At 45.7% G+C, this 23,416-nt stretch overlaps 2 protein-coding genes across 4 annotated transcripts; both read left to right on the top strand.

Moving 5' to 3' along the window:
* Positions 1–305: 305 nt before the first annotated feature.
* LOC122399259 (glucose dehydrogenase [FAD, quinone]-like) lies at positions 306–16,224 on the top strand. Of its 3 annotated transcripts, none has more exons than XM_043399810.1 (10): positions 306–489; positions 3,168–3,376; positions 12,944–13,072; positions 13,254–13,450; positions 13,764–14,123; positions 14,479–14,626; positions 14,686–15,003; positions 15,325–15,695; positions 15,760–15,854; positions 15,945–16,224. In XM_043399810.1, the coding sequence occupies exons 2-10, from the start codon at positions 3,169–3,171 to the stop codon at positions 16,024–16,026; spliced, it is 1,908 nt and encodes a 635-aa protein (XP_043255745.1). In that variant the 5' UTR covers positions 306–489; position 3,168; the 3' UTR covers positions 16,027–16,224. The 3 variants fall into 3 exon arrangements, with proteins under 3 accessions (XP_043255745.1, XP_043255744.1, XP_043255746.1); XM_043399809.1 differs by lacking the exon at positions 306–489 and adding an exon at positions 2,449–2,762; XM_043399811.1 differs by lacking the exon at positions 306–489 and adding an exon at positions 2,861–2,990.
* A 1,075-nt stretch (positions 16,225–17,299) lies between these two features.
* LOC122399261 (glucose dehydrogenase [FAD, quinone]-like) lies at positions 17,300–20,064 on the top strand. Its single transcript, XM_043399812.1, has 9 exons — positions 17,300–17,448; positions 17,532–17,751; positions 17,808–17,936; positions 18,003–18,199; positions 18,262–18,356; positions 18,415–18,679; positions 18,744–19,212; positions 19,396–19,766; positions 19,845–20,064. Exons 1-9 carry the CDS (start codon positions 17,446–17,448, stop codon positions 19,932–19,934), a joined length of 1,839 nt encoding a protein of 612 aa, XP_043255747.1. The 5' UTR covers positions 17,300–17,445; the 3' UTR covers positions 19,935–20,064.
* The last annotated feature ends 3,352 nt before the right edge of the window (positions 20,065–23,416 follow it).

Below are 23,416 nucleotides of genomic sequence, written 5' to 3'. Positions count from 1 at the left end.
GAAAGGTGAGTGGCGCCAGGCTAAGTCGGAGGCTGTTAAGAGCTTCTAAGAGGATAATGAAATAGCGAAAACGATAAAGTTACGCGATAACGATCCTCGTTAGGCCTGTTTGAGCACATGACAGCGCTCGTCCCCCGGAAAATCCGCGGCACGAGGATGACTCTGGCCTTGGATCCCCGGGAGTCGAAAAATCACGGAGATTCTCCCGATGAGACGGAGTCGCGTGGAGTCGACGGGGCAAAGACAACAACGGGGAAAAGGACAACAACGGGGTGGGAGGTGAATTATAAAGAGACGGTACGACGGTGAGAGGTTTTACAGTTGCAACCTGCACGCTTGTAGCTGCGAGATTGTGTCTCCTTGCCCGATCTCTCGTCTTATCACGCGTTTCGCGTTCTTATCGGGCCAGTGAAGTTCGGTTCTGTGATCCCCGCATCTCGTACATCGTTCGATTCTGCTATCCAGGTGATCGTACCACCGCGTTATAAGGTCAGAAAACGTTAATTATTACCACGTAAGATCGTACAAAAAATTTATATGCAATCTTGACACTGATTTTTTTTAAACGTCGACACACTATTTTAGTATCGACCTTCGACTCTCGTATCTGCACGATAGCACAGTTTAGAATTCAAATTCCAAGTTGGAACGTATGCAAATGGCATACAAATTTTCGAATATACAAAGTATTATATTACCGTTTCCACGGCGTGCAGTTGTACGATTCCTCCGCGTAACAGGTCTTAATTAGAGCGACTATCATTACCGGTAGTTGAATTTCAATCATTCGCTACGAGGAGTTCTCCTTTTTCCCCACTTTCTTTCGATCTATTACCACTCTATTCCCAACGAAACGTCAACGTACGACATTAAGACACTTTCGTCGTCTGTTCTGTTTCCCGAGCGCATTTTTAGTACTGGTCAAGTTGTAAGATTATGCACGCGAAATGGGAAACGTTGCGCAACCGAGTCTTTCCCGGAAGTTAAGCCACGCGCGTCGGAAGTAACTCGTTTTTCTTGAATATCTGCTATTAATTAATATCCTCGGTGATATATTACCATCGTTCAAAAGTATCTTCGTTTAATTTATAACTTATCATGGACGAAATTTTTTCAAACTTCATTGTTTATTTTTGCGAATTATTTTGAAAACCCGACGATATTAAAACCATCATTGTTCGAGGAATGAATGGGTTTATTCGAGGAACAATCCAAACAGCCATGTCATTGCTTTCCAAAGCTACATCAACCACTGATAATCGTTACAAAGCACACAACGCGTATTAAAAAAAAATAAAAGAACTCTCTAAATAAACAAACGGTTGGACGGTTGAAATTTCGACGCAGGCTTCTCCACGACCTCGAAAGATCGGTTCCCGCGATGACGGGGCCGTTGAGCGCCGAACAATGAAATATTACTAAATCGCGAGCGTGCGTGTTAATAATAGCCGGTTTTCCGCGCGTATTTTTTATTTCCTTCGGATATCAACGAACGGGCGGGCTCACGCACAGGGGGAAACGTCGGCCACGTTAATTAGAGGTAAATTAATTAACACGAACGGTTAGTTAGGAGCGGATTAACTCCCCCCCCCCCCTCGTCGCCGTCGTTGCTCGCTAATTAATGCCGAATATTTCTACCGATGCGATTTCAATTTGCCACGAGTTTACGTAAACCGGGATCGGGAAACGCGGCGGTATCCTTCCGCGGAAAAACGCGGCAAACCAGACTTACGAATCGAGTTTTTCCCGCGAGAAAGTCGCGGGCAAGTTCGGGCCACGCGATCGCGATCGGATTTTAAACGCGTCCCTGACTTCGTTCGGCCAGCGCAGGATATATGGATGCAAAAACCAAAGTCCCGGGTGAAGCACGAACACACGATAGCGCACGCGATTCGCCTGCGAGCTACTGCACGCCGCGAGCAAATCGCCAGTCGTTAACGAATCGTCGTTTCTGCTGCTTTATTACCCCCTTTCGTTCTCGAAGCATTGCGTTTTGATCGCCGCTCCGATCCGTAGCAACAATTTACCCTTTCCATGCCGGATTATCGATATTGTTTAAAACCTCTCTGCTCCGCAGGCAACGAATTTTGTATTACTTTGCATAACTGGTTTGAAAATTTACTGGTCGCGTGTCGGGATCGACGAACGTATTTTTAAAAATCGACGGGGGGCCAATTGTTTTATTTCGGGTTGAATACACGGTGGATCGATTGTCAAATTCTGCGTAGAATACAGTGGCCAGGGGCTATCGAGAATACGTACTAACGACTTGTACGATTAGATAAACCGTGCGTGACACGTCCCTTTGTGAGTTTGACGTGTCACACGTGTAACACGTGTTGATGTTTGACGTCTCCCGCGACGTACGATTAAACTTCTTCCGCGACAGGTACCGTCGAACGTCACGAAATTGTAATTTGCAACCGAATTTTGAAAAGCTGACAAAATTCCGACGAACTGACGATGTTCACGCGCGTAAGATATGCAGAAAAAAACACGTACGACTCATTCTTGTACGCGAAATGCACGTCCACGGAAGTTAATTATGCAGATATATGCACATATGTGCACTTACCTTGTAGAATTCGAACTATCATTTCGATAAATGTTTTTAAATATTTTACCCAATACACCGACAATTACAATTACGATAGAAAGACGTATAAAATATTTATAAAATTACAAGCTTATCTCCACTTTTTTCGCCCAAAGAGCAGATGTTCGCAGACGATTGCAGACCGATTTCAGGAAGCACTATTACGGTAAAAATTATGTTCGATTGCCTTTGTCGGTTAATAAATAGTGGCATTGAAGTGTGCAATAGTTTGCAAAATATATGCATTATGCAATATATGTAATAGCACATTTCTAATCCTCTAATTATGAAACTCCTATCTGCTTGACTTCATTTTCCTATCTATCGGCCAGGGAAATATTGCGTTTATACGAACATTCGCAGTCTAGTTACGGAAGCTTGAAGCAGACGATCCGTAAGTACTCAAAGTAATGAAACTAACGACTTGCAACATTACACGGATCGTAAAAACGTATCGCGGTTCACAATTACCGTATCCGCCGTGTGTGTTTATCTCTTACATTTCTATTTTTGAAATTACGATCGTTTCACCGAGTAACTCACAACGATGATTGTTTTTTATCTTTTACAGAATGTCGTACAACGTGACCGCCATGTCGCCCTGCGCGCAGCCGTATCTCGGTCCCGGTCTTGGGGGCCTCTGCCCTGGTCCCCAATTTTTGACCTTCATGACCCTTCTGGACACGTTCGTCCGCGCGGAGGATGAAATTTCTCAACTCTGCGAACGAGTCAGACCAGTCAATGAACCAGAAAACGTATACGATTTCATCGTAGTTGGGGGTGAGTATTCTATTTCCGGATATGGGGGTCGAAAATGGGGCCTGAGACTCTGAGACAGGTGTCAATAACTTCCAACAGTTAATCACGTTGGAACACTGAGATCAACTCTCTCCTGGTTGGATCAATCCGATCGAACGAGGGTTAATAAGGGGATTAAGTGTTGCCATCTTTGGTCACACGAATTGGAGAGAAATTCGTAAAGATATAGTGAGAATAAAAATTAAAGATTTCGAAATTCTCGAATTTTTATGACGATCGTTCCCTGGTGTTCGTCGATTTCCAAATGTTATAACAGAGAATCGAGCGTACTATTATCCGAGAATTCCGCTGACCGGAACTATGGAAGTTCCGCCGTATTATATTTTTCCGTTCGAATCCGAGCAACTGTTACCGCGAACGACCATTCCCGTACTTTCGACAGTTCTGACACGCGTGTTCGTGTTATTCGGTAATTTCAATCGAGACACGGTCTGAAATTTTCATACACATCGGCCAAAATAGCGCAACGAAAGCAAATGGCTTTCGCTGAATGATTTACGAGTCTCGGTATCGAAGCTCCGCAAGCTAAATTATTAACGACACTTTCTCGTCGTTCCGATGCAAACGAGCTAATATTATAATAGACTTTAATGGAAGAAGAACTTTCGTTGTGGGGATCGCGAATTATTCAACGATACCCGCGAACATTAATTTAACGGTGCTCGTTAAAAGTGCCGTCGTAACTGGCCGCGTACGAAATCGTTCGAGCATTAATTCGCTGATCAAACCAGAAAAGGTAGTCACAAGCATGCGATTAAAAAATACTATGAGAATTTGTCGCGAAGCACTCGTATAAAAGTAGCCTGGGAAAGCTTCTGGCAGTCACCACCAGAGGGCTACGCTCACCTGCACCTTTCTCGCAAGCACTCGATCGTAAATTCGTGTTCTACAGTATATAATAATGACTGGTCTGCGATCTGAACCGGGAGAATTTGCACACAGAGAATTATATATCATATGCAGATATATTCTATATTAGTCAGAAACGCAACGAAACGCGTGTTATAGGTTTATCATTCGATTATCCGCGGAGAAAACGATTGGAGAATGTTTTCTGCGCGACAATTTAAACGCGTTACTCGCTGGAGCGTTTCGTGTCCGCGCGATTGATTATTTAGTTTACGAATCGCGGGAGAAGTTGGCCAACAGGCCGCGTAAGCCAGACACGCGCGCTGCATCCCGTTCGCGGGCGTTCCTCTATCTCATTTGCATTTAACCGATGTATCCGTAATAATCGCAGTTGACATTATAACTGGGGGGGAAAATCGTGTCTGCGACCGGACGGCGCGTCGATACAATTTTCGCCCGTTAAATGCAACGCCGAACGACGGAAACGCTCCGGCGGTATCGACCATGTCCCCCGGATTTCGATTCACACTCTTCCGTGCGTGTATATACGTGTGTGTGCACTCGATGGCTGTAAAGAAGCAATTGTACGATTCCAGTCTCGGGCGGGGAAGATCGAATCGGAAATAAAATAATTCAAAAACCTCCAAAGGGCGTACACTTTCCTCCTTTTTCGAGCGTTTAAATTCTCGTGCAGCGTTTCGCGAGAATACCAAGCGGGAAGTTCGGAAAATCTTGGAACAACGCGGTGGAGTATTTCGAAAATATGCTGGGGTTTTTATTCGTCGCGGAGTATCTCCCAGAACGATATTGAAAAATAGTTTCGACGAAACTTGGTTTTTTTACGCATTCACGAAGCTGGCCGCGATTCTCGAGAAAAATAAGGGCTCGGGGCACCGGAATTTCTCGATAATTATTTCCTCGATGTTTTACAGGCGCGAACAAGAATAAGAATCGTTAATATTTAGCTTCGATGGACTCCAAGTGTTTCCAAATTATATCGTCTCGATCGAGGACCATCGTCGGAGGTAAATTTTCCGAAAACACACACACACCCTTGCTATTGATTGATCGAACTGGGGCACCGAGTAACGCGTGTGAATTGCAATAAACGCCGGGGCGGTGTAATTTAATTCCGACGGTGTAATTGCAGAGAGATAAATTCACGGGTGGAGATTCACGAAAGAGACTGGATATCAAGAGGGCTCGTTGTCGTCCAAGTTCCTTCTTTGAAGGAGTTAAATAATAAAATTTCCCTTTATCCTTTTAATCTCGGTTGCGATAAAAATAAGGACGATATAATCCGAAGAATTCGAGAATAAGGGTAGAAAAAGGAACCGAGTGTAACGAACATAAACGACGAAGGGTGAGCGGGGATGGGAAACAAATGGCACGCTCTTAGCATTTTCTGAACCGGGCGTAATCAGTAAACTTTGGCGACAAGTTAACTCGTTACGGGGCGAAACAAATGACGACGTTACTCGTCCTGGCCGCTTAACAGGCTAAGGAGGTTGGAAACGGGGCAAGCTTCGCGCCGCGGCTTTAAAAAAAAAGGAAGACTTGTAATTGGATATTTTACGAGGCGGTTCGCTAGACCTGTAAAATCCGCATCGCGGAGCTGGCGGTTCCGACTTGACCGTCGAAATTAATCCTTGGTTTCTCTCGGTTTCGCGGGTGATTAATCCTCACGGAACCGCGAAGGACCATTTTACGCGACGAATGTCACTCGGAACGGAAGTGAATCTCGGTTTTATTATTTTTCAATCATCATTCGTTGGACAAAATTTATTCAGGATCATACAAATTTTAGACTAGTAAACTAACCTTCCTCTGGGGTTTTGTTTAATTAGATTTATCGATATCTGAGGGTAATAAAACATCTTTGACTCTGTTATTTTTCATCCTGTACCAAAAAAAATTGCCACTTGGAAATTTTGAATTTCGAACCAAATGGTGGCCAAATAATTCGTGAAGAAAATTTTTCTCGCGACTGTTTCCGGATGGGTGGAGGCCGCGATAGCGATAGAAGCTCTGTGGAACGAAACGACAGGCATTTTCAGGGTCCGTAAACGGAGTTTACGCGCTCGCGGAGGTCAAACGGAATTATCGCGAATCGGAGCGCGCCAATAGCGCGAGCCTCGATCGTAATTCGTCGATTATCGGGGTCCGAGGCAGCAGACGAAAACGCGACTCGATGGTCCGAGATCGTTCGATGTTTAGACGCGATATTAATACGAACTGTTATTCATTCGGCGTCCGAGCCGTGATTATTGCGTCATTAATTTAATTTCCAGCCCGGGTTTCGTCGTTGTACCACCGCCGAACGTTCCCAGCCGTCCCCCACGGTTGCATTATTACGTACGTTCCGGGACAGATAAATCCTCCAAGGCGATAAAAACCGACGAGGCAGCGCCGCGGTGCCATTTACACGCCAGGAACGTAACGACGAGATCGAATCCACTCCTCGAGGCGAAAATTAACTTTGGATATCGGAAACTGTTGAAAACGATTAACTTTAAATTTAATTTAATCTTTAAAAGTATTCCCAATATACACAAGGTGTCTACCAAAAGGATGGTTCCTCGTGAAACGAAGAGTAAAGTTTCTAATAAGTAGAAACAGCGAGCAACGTACAGACAAATTCTCAAACAATGCACTCTACATTTATGCACTCATTACGTCGAGTAGCGATTGTACCAGAAGTTTCGATAAATTTTAGTGTACCTTGCATAACAACGCAGACAACTTCCGGAGTCCTTAATAGATTTTATTCGAGAACTCGAGTGGTCCGAATAAGCCAACTTTTAATACGCCAAAGTGCCACGCGATTCGTTTTAATCTCCAGATGAACGCAATAATAGACAGCCACTAAACGACGTTCCCGTTGCGAGTAATTGACAGTGTTCGAGATAGGGGCCTCTAATTATCGACTAACTTGTCTCTCGTTGAACGTTATCGTTATATCGCGCACTAAAATTCCAAAGCCCTTGGCCTTATTAACGGAGCACCGCAATATTTTAATGAGGCAAACGCATTAAGAATGCCCTTATTACTCTTTGACGCGTCCTCGTTCGGAGAACTGTTCGTTAGTCGGATCTCTTCATTTTAACAAACTGTAGATCCCTTATCGAGAAAACGCAACCCCGAATTCCTTCGGCCTAATTGCGTCCCGTATGGGTTTTCCAACGCCATAATTACGAATCCACGCGGTCTGACACGACAGAATAATTCTGAAACGTTCATTTCACCTTTTCCCAATTACATTAATCGCTCGATAAACCGGACCGATTAAAAACGAATTACCTCGTTTTGTCTCGGGGCAAGAAAAAATAAAAAATAAAAATAATTCCAACGATCGTTAAACGCTTCTACCATTAATATCGACGCGTGGAAACGACCGTATCCAGAACACAGAACTTTCTTCCGAGCCGATTCGCCTCGGAATGTTTAGGTTTTATTAACCAACCGCGGACGAGGAAAAAGTTTCCGCGACATTTTGCGCCAACGATGGAAAGTACGGGCGACGAGGCGTTTTCGAGCGATCGCGTCCAGACGCGACTCGATCCTTTTCTTTTTATCGATATCGCTGGGCGCTCCTTTCCCGCCGGCGGAGCCATCGTTAACCGGAAGTTGCCGCACACGACGCCGATACTGGGGGATTACATAAATCGCGGGAGAACCGGTTCCTTCCGAAGACAGAGTAATTAAGGCTACGCGGATATTAGCGCAACGTTCGATCGTTAACGAAGAAGCGATCGAATCGCAGCTGCGGCGTGCGCGCGTGGCCGAGCAGACGCGATTAAATAATGAATTTCGTCCCGCGGAACGGTTCACGCCCGACGGAGCCCGTATTTTTGCATAATCTCGCCGAATATTCGCGTCGAGGACGTTGCTTTCCACGACGACACTCGCGATTTTTCGTCGGGATTACTTTCGACGATCTCTCAACAACACGTCGCGATTACGGAGGAACGCCAGAAATATTTACTTTGCGAATTTCAAGAGGCTCGCCGCGCTGCGTTAATTATTGCATTCGGTTGACAAAGCTTTGAATAGATCATTTTTGGAGGAGTGGAATTCTGGAAACAGAGATCTCGTTATCAAAAGTAATCTTGTCGATGGAAATCAATCACACCTCTTTTTAAGTGTTTTCTAAATTCCGTTTCCAATCTTACGAGGCGTAGTCTTTTCGATTTAAGTCGTAGCCCCGCTTCTGGATGGCGTACATTAATCAGTTACTAATTACAGGCAACGACGATACGAGGAAAGTAATGGCCCTATCGGTAATTACGAGTAAACAATCGCGAGGACACTCGCTTCGAGGAAGTCGTTAAGCTATCGATCATATTACCATTGCTGTCCGTTTGTTTCGCGACGAGCGTGTACGATTTAAAATCTGCGTGCCGATCCGATCGGTTGTTTCGTTATGCAAGAAGCGCTTCGTGTTCTTCAAGCTTAGTTCAAACTGAGTGCACTTGCATTGTCCGGAAAATTCAAGAAAATCGTACTCGTCGCGAGATAAATTCGCGTTAATTTTTTTCCTGAATCGAAGTTGCTTTTCGTGCATGTCTGGCAATTCTAGGGTGATTCTGGAAACTAGGACGAGCCAGAGCAGCCCTCCGAGCGGAACAAAAAGTTCATGGAGGAATAAGTTGAATTCCCCACGTGGGACCATCTCTCGACGACATAATTTTTTCGCTTGATGCAATATCCATTCGTTTTTTTTTTGTAACCACAGCTGGTACTACGACGTTATAATACATGATATTGCAAAAACTACAAATTTTACCCACTAAACGATTATTCGAATCACGAGAGGCCACAAAGTGTACACTGTTTCATGAATATGATTATTTTGAGAAGCCTTACGCAAGGGACTGTAGTGAAAAATAATAGGTTAGATATACGTATGCGTCGAGTATATGTGAATACATTAATTCCTAGGATTTCCAGCCTCGGATATTGGGACATCGCAGATTTTCTAGATTTCACCGTAGTTTATCTCGACATCTGCATGACTTAGCCTAGCAACAGCAAAACCCTCGTTAAAGTTTATTAACACGTTCGCTGCCACCTGTCACACATAATGACACAACGATTCTGGCGAAAGACCGACGTAACCCATACCTGACAGCGGAGATTTTTTTTATTTGTACTTCTGTGCAAACACGTTATCTGTTATATTCAGAGTACTCGATCGACTTTTATCGGATTACATTTACACACTCTGATCAAACGTGGAACCTTTTCATTGTTTTATAAACGTCGCGTAATTGCAAATTCTGCTCTAAAGATTCGCTTGGAAATTGATACTGGAGAAACACACACTCCGGGGATCTATCCGGCGTGTTCGCCGTCGTCGCCTCGACTCACGAGGTACAAGATCTATGGTGGAGTGGTGGGTGATCCAGACCACAGGTTCGACTGCGAGCTCCTCTCGGATTGGGCGAGAAACGCGTCGATATAATTGGCCCCAATTTACTCTCGAATCGCTGGGCACGCGGGTATCACTAAATTTGAATTAATATCAGATCCACGAAATGGGTAATTTACGTAAAGTAACAAACTATTCCAAGGAAATATAGTTACATATATTCGTACACACTATTATACTGGTGATTCACTGTATTCGAAGAGAAACTTATTTATTTCTAAATATTGTTTTTATTGCAACTGGTTGTTACTTCTATTTGTTAATTAGTTTTTTCCCCCGTTAAACATTAATTGCCTAACCGCAAACCTGATGGAAAGCTTTGATAATAAAATAAGTAAAGGTATTTATATTATGTACTAAATATGTTTGTTTTCCACGAGCGGTAACCCATCCTTCCTGTGTACTGCACGCGACCCGATGCAGCTGCACTTCGATGATCGCACGAAAGCCAACACTTCCAACGTGCCACGATCGTCACACAAGTATTTATTTAAACATAAACTCTTAAATATTATAATGTACAAGGTGCTGTATGAAAAAGAATTTGGAAAAGTAATACTGGGATAGATCTTGCGACGGTATTTTCGAAGAAAGGCGCAGCGGCTATGAAGATCGGATCGACGATCGGAATAAGCGACGAACGGGACGCTTTATGCTGGGATAAACTCCCGGGGAGCCGCGGGCGGAACAACGTAAATAACGTAGCGCCGTTAGGTCGTCGCGGCGTCGACGGAACGGAAACGGTGCACGTCGGACGTGCATCGAAATATGTTCCCCCGCGAATATAACGCCGGGCCCGCGCGGCGCGATATAAAATCGACGTGAAACGACGGGAAAATCGTGGAAAACGAAGGATAACGCGTGCACGATCCTAGGTACGGTCCGCGGTTACGCAATCGCCGTTGACCGTGTTTCTCGACCGAGCAGAACCGTTTTCACTCGCTCCCGTTTCCGGAAAATGACACGCAGAGCGCGAGAAAAACGCCTCTCGCGTGCCAACGAGAGGGAACTTCTTTTCGCGAGGCCGACTGTCACCGCTGACGAAAGAGGGGATTCGCGCCACGGTTCGCTGATTCGACTCGCGGAGCTCTGAAAAACTACGGAATTTCTGCCACAGAATTATCCTAATCGCCCGGGGAGGGGAATTGCATTTTGTATCTTTTAAATCTGGAGGACGTCGATTAGAAATCTTGACGATATCGTAGCCTCCGGAATTGACATTCTTTTTTCTTTGACAGGACCTTTTAATGCTTTGGTTAGTGGAGGTGTTTCTACTTTTCGGAATTACTGACTTTGACACGTTCTAGTCGATGTGCTCAACCGGTGGTACACCATGTGTTCGATACCCCGGTGACCATCTCTGTGAATTCAATTAATTCTCCGATAGCTTCAGATTTCCAATTACCAGCAACCACCTGTTTATTTACAACCTTAAATTGTAGTGGTAATTGTCTCAAAGCAACTGCGTTTTAATTTTTAAATGGGCCCAATGTTAATTAGTTGGCTAAATTCCACGTTATCGGTTTTCTACGAATCATTATGACGTAAAACCATTTGCCAAAGTGCCAATATATGTAATCGGTCGAGAATTATGGGCATTCATGGCTCCCTAAGTTCTCACGATAAGAACAGCGACAATAAGTCATATGACACGAAAGACTCTCACAAGATTAGTGTATCGTTGCGTAATACGGATTGCATTAACGTTTCTTTGGGTTTGCACTATTTTTAAACCAGCCACGAGCAGGTTTCTGGTTACCTAGGTTCACCAATAACTTAGGTGAAACAGTCCAGCCTTGGCGCTCTCGCCGGCCGACTGACGCAACGAGCCTAAGTCCAGGTGCGGCGACCAACGGGGAATTTATGAGCCACTGTCCTCGAAAACTAAGGGATTCATGCGTGGCCTGAGTCCACGTACACTCATAGAATAAGCCGTCCACGATTCTAAGCGTTCGCGAATGCAATATTTCTTGTCGTACTCGGGAGGACCATGCTCCATACGAAACGTTAACGGGTTAACTAAAACACGTTTGTCTTGCCTCTGCTACAATGTTTCTAAACCACCAACGTTTCGGACGTACTTGGCTCAACACCCGTGTCTAACATTTATTCGTATAAAAAAGGTGGAACGCGATCTCTCTTATGCAGATACCAAATGCAGGCAACTGTTGAAAAAGTATTGCTTCGAACATACTTGGAATCCTTATCGCTTCCACGAACAATTCCACGCACTTCGATAACGTTGTTTTGCTTATGTAGAACAACTTCGACCATGTACGTAATTGATGAACGAGTCTTGTCGTTAGTTTAGGGAATAATCGCGAGTTAATCTTGACGAGATTGACGACTGAACGATTAATGACCGTGAAAGGAAGACTGATTTACATTTTAAGTGAATAGAACTTGTTTTATTCGTATTGGAAACGCGAAACGGTATTCCGCTACCTGTTTTCTTAAAATGCAATCATGAGATTTTTCTACACCAATCTGTTAATTTAGATTCCTTGACTGGAACTCGTGTGAAACTTCTCTACATAGCGAAACGGGTTAGTGCAGCTCGACGAAATGTACGAACTGCCATAATCAGTTTTACGGTACACGATGGCCAAGACCTTACAAAGTCGTTTTCTAGTCTGATGAGCATTTCTTTGCGACTGGTGCGCCGCGACCAACATGGTGCTCGTTAGGGTCCACTGGACACATGTTCCAACAACGCGGAACGAGCTCACTGTTGCTTAGAAGCACAGCTAAACACATTTTATTCCCCGACTACCTTCCACGTTCGATCGTAAATTAACTTCCGTTTGCGTTTCGTTCTTAGATTACAATCCCATCGATTTTACTACGAATTTTAGAAACTAAAAGACCCCTGATTGGGTTCCGCGTGTATCGATTATCTATAGGCTACATAATAATTAACGCACAATAAATAATAATCAGTTCACTCTAAATTATTGCCAGTAAATGATTATCTATAAATCAATTATCGATAAAACATATAACAGTACATGATAAATAGTTTTAATATTAATTGGTTCGTTATTATCAGTTTCATAATTAATACGAGTATCAAACCGAAAGTTTGGAGTAAATTTTATACACCGAACAACGAATGAAAATTTCAAATTGTAATAATTGCAGCTTAGCGTAAGCTATGGACGAGCACCAAATTATGAACGAAGCTTAACGAAATTGATTCGCGAATAAAAATGTCTCGAAAAGGTTTCTAACTTGTACTTTTCTCGCAGGTGGAACTGCAGGTTCCGTGGTGGCGTCCAGGCTCAGTGACCTACCGCAATGGAAAGTTCTGCTGCTCGAAGCCGGCCCCGACGAGCCCCCAGGTGCAGATATTCCGAGCATGGTGGGAATGTTCCTGGGTACGTATTTTCGAAGATGAACTTAAACGGAGCGAGCACGATCGACCGTAAGAAACGTCGCGCGGAAGAAAAGTGAAGGGGAACTGAAACGTAACGCGAAACTATGAATGGAACCGCCGCGACGTTTCCCTACCCAGATCGTGGATCGTCGATAAATCGTTGATCAATTTGCCTCGAACAGGCACCGTGCTCGACTGGCAATACAAAACCGTGAACGAACGTTACGCCTGCCAATCCACCGGAGGATCCTGCACGTGGCCGCGAGGCAAGGTCCTTGGAGGAACGTCCGTGCACAATGGCATGATGTACATGCGTGGACACCCCAAAGACTATAACGACTGGGCGGCTGAGGGCAACGTGGGGTGGTCATGGGAAGAGGTAATCAGGAAACCATCGAAAATGTTCAAATTGGCGTTGAAAAGTTCGAGTTTGAGTCTACCAGTTGATTCAACTTTTTCCCCCAATTTAACATACGTGCACTTTCGTTTTCCACGTTGTCACTTCAACGAATATCAATAAAAATGATTCTATCTACGCGAGCAATCGTGCAAACCGCGTCAAACTTCGTTTGAAGCATAGATCTCGCTCTGTCCCGGTACCAGCGCGAGTTCCAGTTGCGAAAATCTCTGAACGAGACCGATTTGCCAATCCGTCGGTCTGATTCATTTACTTTTTGTCCCGCGCGACGCAGGTTTTGCCGTATTTCAAGTGCTCGGAGAACAACACGGAGATCAATCGGGTGGGTCGCAAGTTTCACTCGACCAACGGGTTGCTCAACGTCGGGAGGTTCCCCTGGAGGCCCGCGATCTACAGCGATGTGCTAGCGGCGGCCCGTGAGAACGGATTTCCGATCTCGGAGGACCTCAACGGCGAGCAGTTCGTCGGGTTCACGGTCGCGCAAATGATGCAGAAGAACGGCGTCAGACAGAGCGCGTCCACCGCTTTTCTGCGACCTGTTCGATACAGGAAGAACCTACAGATCGCTGTGAACACCACCGCCACCAAGATCATCGTCGAGAACAACAAAGCAGTGGGCGTCGAATACTACCACGTTAGTATAAATCGCTCTCGATGGTACTCGATGTTAGGTAACAGTGCGACATTCAACCCTTAAGCGAATTATTGGGTTAGCTTAATATATGTAATCCTCCTTTGGTTCATTATCTTTTATATGCTTTAAAGGAAAGTTAATTCACATTTACCAGTTGAGATTGAGAGTCTACCTAAGGGGTGAATATCGCGTCAAATGCAATCTTTCGAAACAATAACAACGCGATCTTGACACAAGTTTTACGACGATTCGCTAATTACCAGAGCGGTTTGACCGTGTACCAAGGTTTTGCAAACGATGCTCCCTAATATTCCGAAAGTTCGACCTCGAGATAGGAATATTCACATGTTTCCAGCACGGTGTGCGTCGAGTTGCACGAGCTGCACGCGAGGTAATCGTCTCCGGCGGGACCGTCAACTCTCCCCAGCTGTTGCTGCTCTCCGGAATTGGACCCAAAGAGCAGCTGGAGGCCGTGAACGTCAGCGTCGTTAAAGATCTTCCCGGTAAGCGAAACGACGACGACGTTCGTTCGAACCTGGGATTCATTTGCCTGCGTACACAGGTGTCGGAGAGAATGTACAGAATCACGTGTCGTACACTCTGTCCTGGACCATCGACGAGCCCAACGTCTACGATCTCACTTGGGCGGCTGCTCTGGAGTACGTAGCCTTCCAGAAAGGACCCATGGCGTCCACCGGGCTCTCCCAATTGACTGGGATCATCCCCTCGGTGTACGCCACCCCCGATCACCCGGATCTGCAGTTCTTCTTCGCGGGATATCAAGCCGCCTGCAGTGTTACGGGCGAGCTGGGGGCTCTCATGAGCGACGGACGTAGGAGCATCAGCATAACACCCACGAACGTTCACCCGCGCAGCAGAGGTATATTAGAATGTGAAAACAATACTGTACAATTCATATTTCTTTTCACACTCCTGTCATTGGCTTTCACCAAACATTCGACTGGAAAACGACTACGTGTCACTAAGGAACCAGTTCGACGTTGTTAGCCTACTGTGTGTACCCGAGAAGTTGGCGAGTGAAAGGAACGTGGGTCTGATTGGTTCCCCTACTCTAGGAGCCCAATGACGATGCAAAAGTGGAAGAAGGAATCCTCCCACTAGCCAACTTCTCGCGAATGCATAGCGTTTCCTGACCACTCGCTAATCCAAAAATTATGAGCCCCATTTGCTGTCGCGTTAGGAACCCTCCGTTTGGCCAGCAACGATCCCTTCGCCAAGCCCATAATCCACGGGAACTACTTGTCCGATCCCATGGACGTGGCCGTCCTGGTGGACGGTATTCGCAAAGCTCTGTCGTTCGCAAACACCACCGCCATGTCGAAGTACAACATGACGTTTGGCGATACACCCCTGGCGGCCTGTTCCCAATACCCGTTCATGAGCAACGACTATTGGAGCTGCGCCGTTCGCCAGAACACCGGTCCGGAGAACCATCAGGCTGGCTCCTGCAAAATGGGTCCGTCCAGCGATCCCATGGCCGTGGTGGATCCCCGACTCAACGTTCACGGCATCAAGGGGCTACGCGTCGCCGACATGTCCATCGCTCCTACGGTATTTTTCTCTCTCACGTCGCTCTCGACGATACGCAAAGCCTAATTTCGATTCGTTCGCGTAGGTGATGTCCAGCAACACGGCCAGCCCGGCGATAATGATCGGCGAGAGGGCCGCAGCCTTCATCAAAGAGGACTGGGGTGTCGGCGAAACACAATGGTACGGGAGTCGACGCTATAAACCCACGTGGAAAGCCCCAGCCCCAAGGAAAGGCTATTATAGTCACTAGAAATTTGCCATGTTTCGTAGTTCCCGTTTTACGATCGACAACTCGCTGGATCTATTGCTCTGGGGGATCAAGTACATCGACTGGGACCAGGGCGTCTGGTAGCCAAGATCCTCGAACGATCTAGTCCGCGATTCAGCCGAGTCTCAGCGTCGCCAAAGAGACGAGTTTCCTTCCTCCACTCGATCGAGAGTCGATCGGAAAGCGGAACAGAAATCCAACGCAACGCTAACGGATTTACCTTTAACAACTGTTACCAATATTATTATTATCATTATTATTAATTATTTCGACTTCCTCCGATTTCTGCTCTCGTTGTTTGTTTTGTTTTTATTCTCTTTTTCTCTCTCGTGGCACGACTTCGAGGATTCATCGGGCCGATCGATCCCCCGCGTCGATCGGGGGCCCGAAACTTTGTATGCCATTTCGTGTGATGTTTTTGTCTTTTCTAAGTAAATAAAGAATAAGTTGCCTCGATGAACGAGCGACCTCATACGACAGTTTACGAATTATTCGAAACGCTTTAATATTAATCTCGCCGAACGCGAACGTTCGTTACCACGGGTTGCTGAATTATCAATGAAAATACGTGATTATTATTAATTCCTACACGCGCGTTCTCGAGAACTCGTCGTATCGCTCGTTCCGCGCATCGAGCAGAGCTTTTGCGAATAAAACTGTGGAGATAGAATATTATTTACTCTTTATGACGGTGTTTAACGCTGCTTAGTCCCACGTAACACGCTCGACGAAAACACTGTAACGACAACCCAGAACTTTTACCGTGAAACCTTTCATTGGCTATCCGGTTGCACCAAAATCGAAATTCCAAGCGTTTTCTCCAAGCGAGAACCAAAGAACCACTCAGTGGTGTCACTTATTTTCCCTTTTAACTCTTAAGTGGGTTATTGGGCAAATTTAAAATAATGTATCGATATAATTATTTGAAAATTTATGTAACCATTATTTTTGAATGCTTCGAAGGAAAGTTGATTTCCATTTACCAATTCGATAAGAATCAACATAAAGCGTAACAACTCAGTCGAGATTGAGAGTCCACTTAAGGGTTAAAGATCGACGAGAAGACGAAACGAAATTTCAATTCGTTTGAGAATTGCTAAAAAACTATTTTGCACTGTACTCGTCGTGCACGTTCCACGCCGCCGTCCCTTGATGTAAGCTAATGCAGCGCGAATGTAAATCAAAATGTTGTAAATAAATAGTGAGAAACTGTACGCGAGACCGTGAACGTCGTAACCTGTCCAGCGTTTTGAACGCACTCACACCGTCCGTGTTGCTTTCCGCGATACGCGATCCGTCAACACAACGAAACGTTAGATAGCGCGGACAGCACTTAGCATTCACGATCGCGTTATCGATAGTACGCGTGCGTTGTAGAAAAAAACAAAAATACATTGTTATCGTCGCACATACATTGTTTTTTTCGAAGAATACCGAGGTATAAAAGAGGATGGCGGTCAAAGTTTGGCAACCAGTCAAAAAGCTTGCACCGAGTCTCCGAACATGGTACGTCTACGAAATTTTCTCCACCGAAACTGCACTTTTTTACCATAGTCGGCGTGACGCGCGCTAATTTAAAATTCGATCAGGATGGGTTACAGGATATCATCTTCGAGGAGTTGCCGTTGTGTCGCAATCCCTTCACGGGAGGTCCGCAGCTGACGGATGTTTGCGTCGCGAATTCAACCCTGACGTTCCTGACGTTGTTCAACTCCCTTGTAGTTAACAACACGAAGATCAACGATCCCTGCGGCCGCGTGAAACCGATCAAGGCACCGAAAAAGGAGTATGACTTCATCGTCGTGGGAGGTAAGTTCTAACGCGATCGACCAGGTCCGGTGTTAAACGTTCGAGTTCTACGACAGCTGGAGCTGCTGGCCCCGTGGTAGCCGCCAGACTGTCCGAGATCAACGATTGGAATGTTCTCCTATGCGAAGCAGGCCCCGACGAGCCCGCAGGAGCTGAAATACCCAGCAATCTTCAGCTCTATCTCGGTAATTAACGCTCCCCGTACGCGGGGACAGCGAGTCGTCGGGACGTTATCGCGTTTCGTTTCGCAGGCGGCGAATTGGACTGGAAATACCACACCACCAACGAGTCCTTCGCTTGCAGGAGCACGAACGGCAGCTGCAATTGGCCGCGAGGCAGGAACTTCGGAGGAAACACGGCGCACCATGGAATGGCCTACCATAGGGGTCATCCAAAGGATTTCCAGTACTGGGTCGAGCAGGGCAACGAAGGATGGTCCTGGGAAAAGGTAATCCAGCGCGAAATCGGGATCTCGTGACGCGTGTGCGAAACTTGTACGTGTTTTTCTAGGTTCTGAAGTACTACAAGAAGTCGGAGAACAACACGGAAATCGGCAGAGTCAGCGCCGAGGACCACAGCACCGGTGGACCCATGACTGTCCAGAGGTTCGTTGTTATTTTCCCTCGGACGATACCGGTGGATGAAACGCGTTGTTTATCACAGATTCCCCTGGCACCCAAATTTCACCCAGTTCATCATGGATGCGGCGGTGGAGACAGGTTTCGGGCTCACCGAGGACATGGTCGGCAAAAATCTCACTGGCTTCACGATCGCTCAGACCGTGAGCAGAGACGGCGTTAGGCTCAGCGTGCCCGCTGCGTTCATCAGACCGATCGCTCATCGCAAGAATCTCCACGTATGCTTGAACTGCATGGTCACCAAGGTCCTGACCGAGAACAAGACGGCCACTGGCATCGAATTGGTCATGGTTCGTGTCATCGAAGGGTGGCAAATGGCTTTCTAGCGACTGATTCGAGCATTTTTCTGCGTAGAACGGAAAGGAGTACACCGTGAAAGCGAAAAAGGAGGTGATCGTCTCCGCTGGCTCGATAAACTCGCCTCAGCTGTTGCTTCTGTCGGGAATCGGACCCAAGGAACACTTGGAATCCGTCAAGGTACCTGTCGTGCACGATCTACCGGGCGTCGGAGAGAACCTTCACAATCACCAGTCCTTCGGAATAGACTTCACCGTGGACGAGGCGTACAGGTCGCTGCTCAACGTGGACACAGTGGCCATGTATTTGTACAATCAAACTGGACCGCTGTCGGGCACAGGATTGGCCCAGGTGACCGGTGTCCTGGCGTCAGAGTACACGACCGAAGACGACCCCGACACCCAGATCTTCTTCGCCGGGTACCAGGCCATATGCACGCCCAAAGAAACGGTCGTCGATTTGGGCAACTTCGGCGACAAGATGTCCGTCAGGTTCTCGTCCGTCAACTTGCAACCCAGCAGCAGAGGCGAGTACTCGTTCAACCCTTAACCCTTTGCCACAGAATCACGAGTCTGACTCGTTGCTAGTTCTCGATGCCAAGTTTTACTATCACGAAGCTATCGTTAGGCTATCCAAGGCTAGCAACTTCTATATTTTCTAAATTTTTTTAGTATCTGAGAGCCCTGACGTTCGAGATCGTTTGTCGTAGGTCGCATCACGCTGAAGGACAACAATCCGTTCAACCATCCGATTATCTGGAGCAACGACATAGGCACCGAGAGGGACCTGAATATAATATACTTCGGATTGAAGAGCATCTTCAAACTGGCTAACACCACGGCGATGAAGGAGATCGGTTTGACGACAGTGCACAAAATTATACCGGAGTGCAGCGAGCACGGCGAGGACACCGAAGACTATTGGAAGTGCGCCATTCGTTGGGACACAAGACCGGAAAACCACCAGAGCGGATCCTGCAAGATGGGTCCATCTTTGGATCCGATGGCGGTGGTCGATTCGACATTGAAGGTGCACGGAATTAATGGACTCAGAGTGGCCGACGCCTCCATCATGCCCAGGGTACGATTCTATCGTTTGTCTACCGATTACAGAGGCACAGAGAACGTTTGTTCATTTGGTTTTTCGTTTGTTCGACAGGTGGTGTCGGGTAATCCGGTCGCGGCGATCACTATGATCGGCGAAAGAGCGGCGGACTTCATCAAGGAGGACTGGGGAGTACTGTCGTGAGAGGAACGAAATAACGACGATGTGGATACGAAGATACATATATCATTGAGAAATGTATTGTAACGGCTCGAATTTGAGAAACTGACGTCCAAATATTTCTGAATAAATTATTATACGATTTCTGCTCGAACACGACTTTTTATCGCAGCCCCTTTCCACTCGTTAATCGATCTATGTCGCCGTGAAGCAGGTTTCTGTAAGCTCGTAAAAAACACGCAGGATCTAGTTGCTTTAATATTAAACTTATTGCGTTCATTTACTCGTACATGAAAATTCTAGTCGCTCAGCCATTGCACGTTTGTTCAGTTATTCGTACAGCTGCGCGCACACGTTTCGCCAAGTAATTAAAAAACAAGCGTATTAACGCGAAACGTTAAATTGCTATAACACAGAAGGCATTAGTATAACTAGTTTTTTAACATACTTATTTTTTGTACGAAATTAATAAGCATTTATCGAATACATTGCGAAACAATAGGAACAAAGCCTCGAATACGAAATAAAAAGAAAGTTATTTCTTCGTCCTAAAATGAATTTATAATTTTATAAGATTTCTTATTATGTACCATTCCGAAAATAAAACCGCTTCCTTCGACGAGCGAATATTGACTCAAGCAGTTATTAAAACGAAAGCCTGAATAATTAATATTCATTTTCATTTACCTTATATCTCGCAGCTAATTTCGTACACTAACTCTAATTGCTGAATCGGTCAAGCATACAGTCACGTTTAAAGATAAGTTTGCTGTCTCAGCCTTATCGAGTCCGCCAACGTAAACCGAACGGAACGTTTCGAATCTGGAACGAATAATTTTAACGAACGCCAAATTAAACATATCGTGATACGAGAATATACTCTTAATAAAATTCACAATAGATCGCAAGATAATTAATTATATTCATCGTTTGATCCTTTTGCTGGAAACGTTGAAAATGTCACGATTAGACGATAGTGGATTCGATAGGACAGTTGCCATTAAACCAATCCTATTACGATAATTTTGTGGTTTCTGTTGAACAATTTGACAACTAACATATTTAAAACAATTGCAACTGACAAAGAATGAGTTATCGATATCTAAAATACTGCCATTAATTCTTATCGAAGACCTTGCTTTGCACGTAGAATGCACATTTGAAAATTTGCATCAAGGTCCTTATTTTAGGATGAATATATTTTAGTGCTTTTACATTCAAAATTCAAGCTATAAAGAACTGGTAATTCTATTCGAGGGAATGGAGGCTGACCTTCTTGCGCTATAAATACCGTTATAAGATTATGTCGCCTTTGGAGCAAAGTCCTGACGGAGACATTTTCGTCTATCGGTAAAAGTTAATCCAGTTACGTAGGTGGGCTATCTCGAGTGGCTCACCCTGTATAACAATGGCAGGTATAGCCATCTAACCGTTAGCGTGCCACGACCCGATGCGCACCGATGCAGCGTTAACTTGGGATGTGATGGGAATGGGTTAACGGATTAATATTCTATCGCATCCATCAGCACGGCAGCGCCTAATTAATTAGATACTCGCCACCTTCTCCTGATTTCCATCCAATCGTAGTAACTCGAGTGTTCCCGACGTTCCATCGACAAGGAGACAAACAGTAAAATAATAAATCCACGAGACCCAGCGGTGGCCAAAAATACGAAAAGGCTCGGATAAAAAATCGTTTCCAATTATTGCGTCGGCATTTCAAAGAGTCAGAAAAGTTTTCTTTGGCAAAAAGAGAGTACACGAGAGGGTTAACCATATTTTCCACTTCGCTACGAAAGCCCCAGTTCCTTTGCGGAGCTCCAACGTCGAAATTTAATAATCCCTCCACGCTCGAAACGCTTCATTTCTCCCCCCACCCTAGCCTCGACTGCGTCTCCATATCGAACTAATTGAAAAATTGTCGTACGTATCTTCCCGTTCGCAGGGAGATCCGATACGTTGAATCGTCCCCGACAAACCGTTTGGAAGTTTCGTCAGAATTCGAAAGGCAGCTCGAAGAAGCGTTCGAATTCGCGTGGAACGACCCCCGAGCACGTCCGAATGTCTTGAGTAATTTCGTAAACGGAGTTGACCGATCCCCGTGGAAGTTTATATAAAGCGAGAAGACGCTCCCCGACGACGAGGGCGTTCTTCTCGTCAAACATTGAAACTTCGAGACTTTAAGCCCCCATGAGAGATTTCGCTAGAATCTCAAACTTCCAGCCCTCCCCCCCCCAACCCCTCCATCCCGCGTCGTTCGAAAACGAATATTTACCCAACGACAAAGAGGGACGCGAGTTTTCGGAAAGGTCGAGGAGGGTTCGCGACCCGTCCGACCGGGGAAAACTAATTTCGTTGACTCTTTTCGAAGCGCAATAAAGCGCAATAACGCGGTTTAATTAAAATTAATAACGAGCCCGCGGATGCGTCCGAGATTGAAGAATGCCAGCTCGCGGGATATTGTCTGGGCAAGGATTATCAAGATAAACACGGCCAAGGAAAAGGAGAAACGGTCCCGGGGTCGACGGAACGAGCCAGCGCCAGCCTCCAGGCCGGAGGGTAGCTAGAAAACCGTGGAGAGGGTGCACTTGACCTCCTTGGAGTCTGCCGGCGCACACGCTCGCACGCCTCGAACACCGATTTCGCGACCCTTCGCCTGACCTCACCGGCTATTCAACCGTCTAAACTTTTACGCGGCCAGATACCAACGTCTTCGAGGGTGCATTAGACGTTCGACTGTTCCCGCGATACTAGACAACAGCGAAAAGTCCCTAAACCTTCCTTTGCACCCTCTCAACTTCCGCGCCAAATCGAAATATGCTATTCTGGTGGAAAGATCGCGATTTTATTGGTTTCTAAATTGCTTATAGCTTATCTTAAAAGTTATACACCCCACTCGTATTCCGTACACTGCAATGACGAAACCTGATGTTCCTTTTTGCCATTTATTATAAACAAAATATAGAAAAACCCGCGACCAATGCAGCTGCACTTTAACAATCACGCAAGAGCCAGGCATCTCCAACGTGCCACGACTTTTCACAAATTTTTTTTAAATTTTATTAATATACAAACGTTAAATAGTGCAGGAATACGAGTGGGAGCCATGCAACGTAATTATAATTTTCTGAAAATTCCAAGGAAATTACTTCATCCTGCCATCGGATAAAGGTCGTTTCGTTAAATTTAGAAACGTGCTTTGCATTTTGGCAATACGATCGTGTCCTAGCAGAGTAACGAATTTATTATGCAAAGCGGGCCGGGGAAAATTTTATTTCGCGCGTGTGAAACGAGAAACAAAATTAAACCGAAGTTTGAAATATTAAAGCGGGCTCGTTATTTTCTTCTTTAAAGATAGAATCCGCGGGTTTCGAGGGACTCGCGAACCGGAAGAATAACGATACCTCCGAAACTCCTGACGCCCGCGACGGCGGTGCAATGATCCGCGCAGAAAAATCTGCGTCTTTCGTCGCGAGGAATCCCTTTGACTGAAAATTCTCGCTGTC

Source organism: Colletes gigas, unplaced genomic scaffold, assembly GCF_013123115.1.
Source record: "Colletes gigas isolate AHSC1104 unplaced genomic scaffold, ASM1312311v1 Colletes_gigas_Sc00012, whole genome shotgun sequence".
Taxonomy (NCBI): domain Eukaryota; kingdom Metazoa; phylum Arthropoda; class Insecta; order Hymenoptera; family Colletidae; genus Colletes; species Colletes gigas.
The sequence above is the reverse complement of the archived record's forward strand: the minus strand, read 5'-3'. Positions and strand labels throughout refer to the sequence as shown.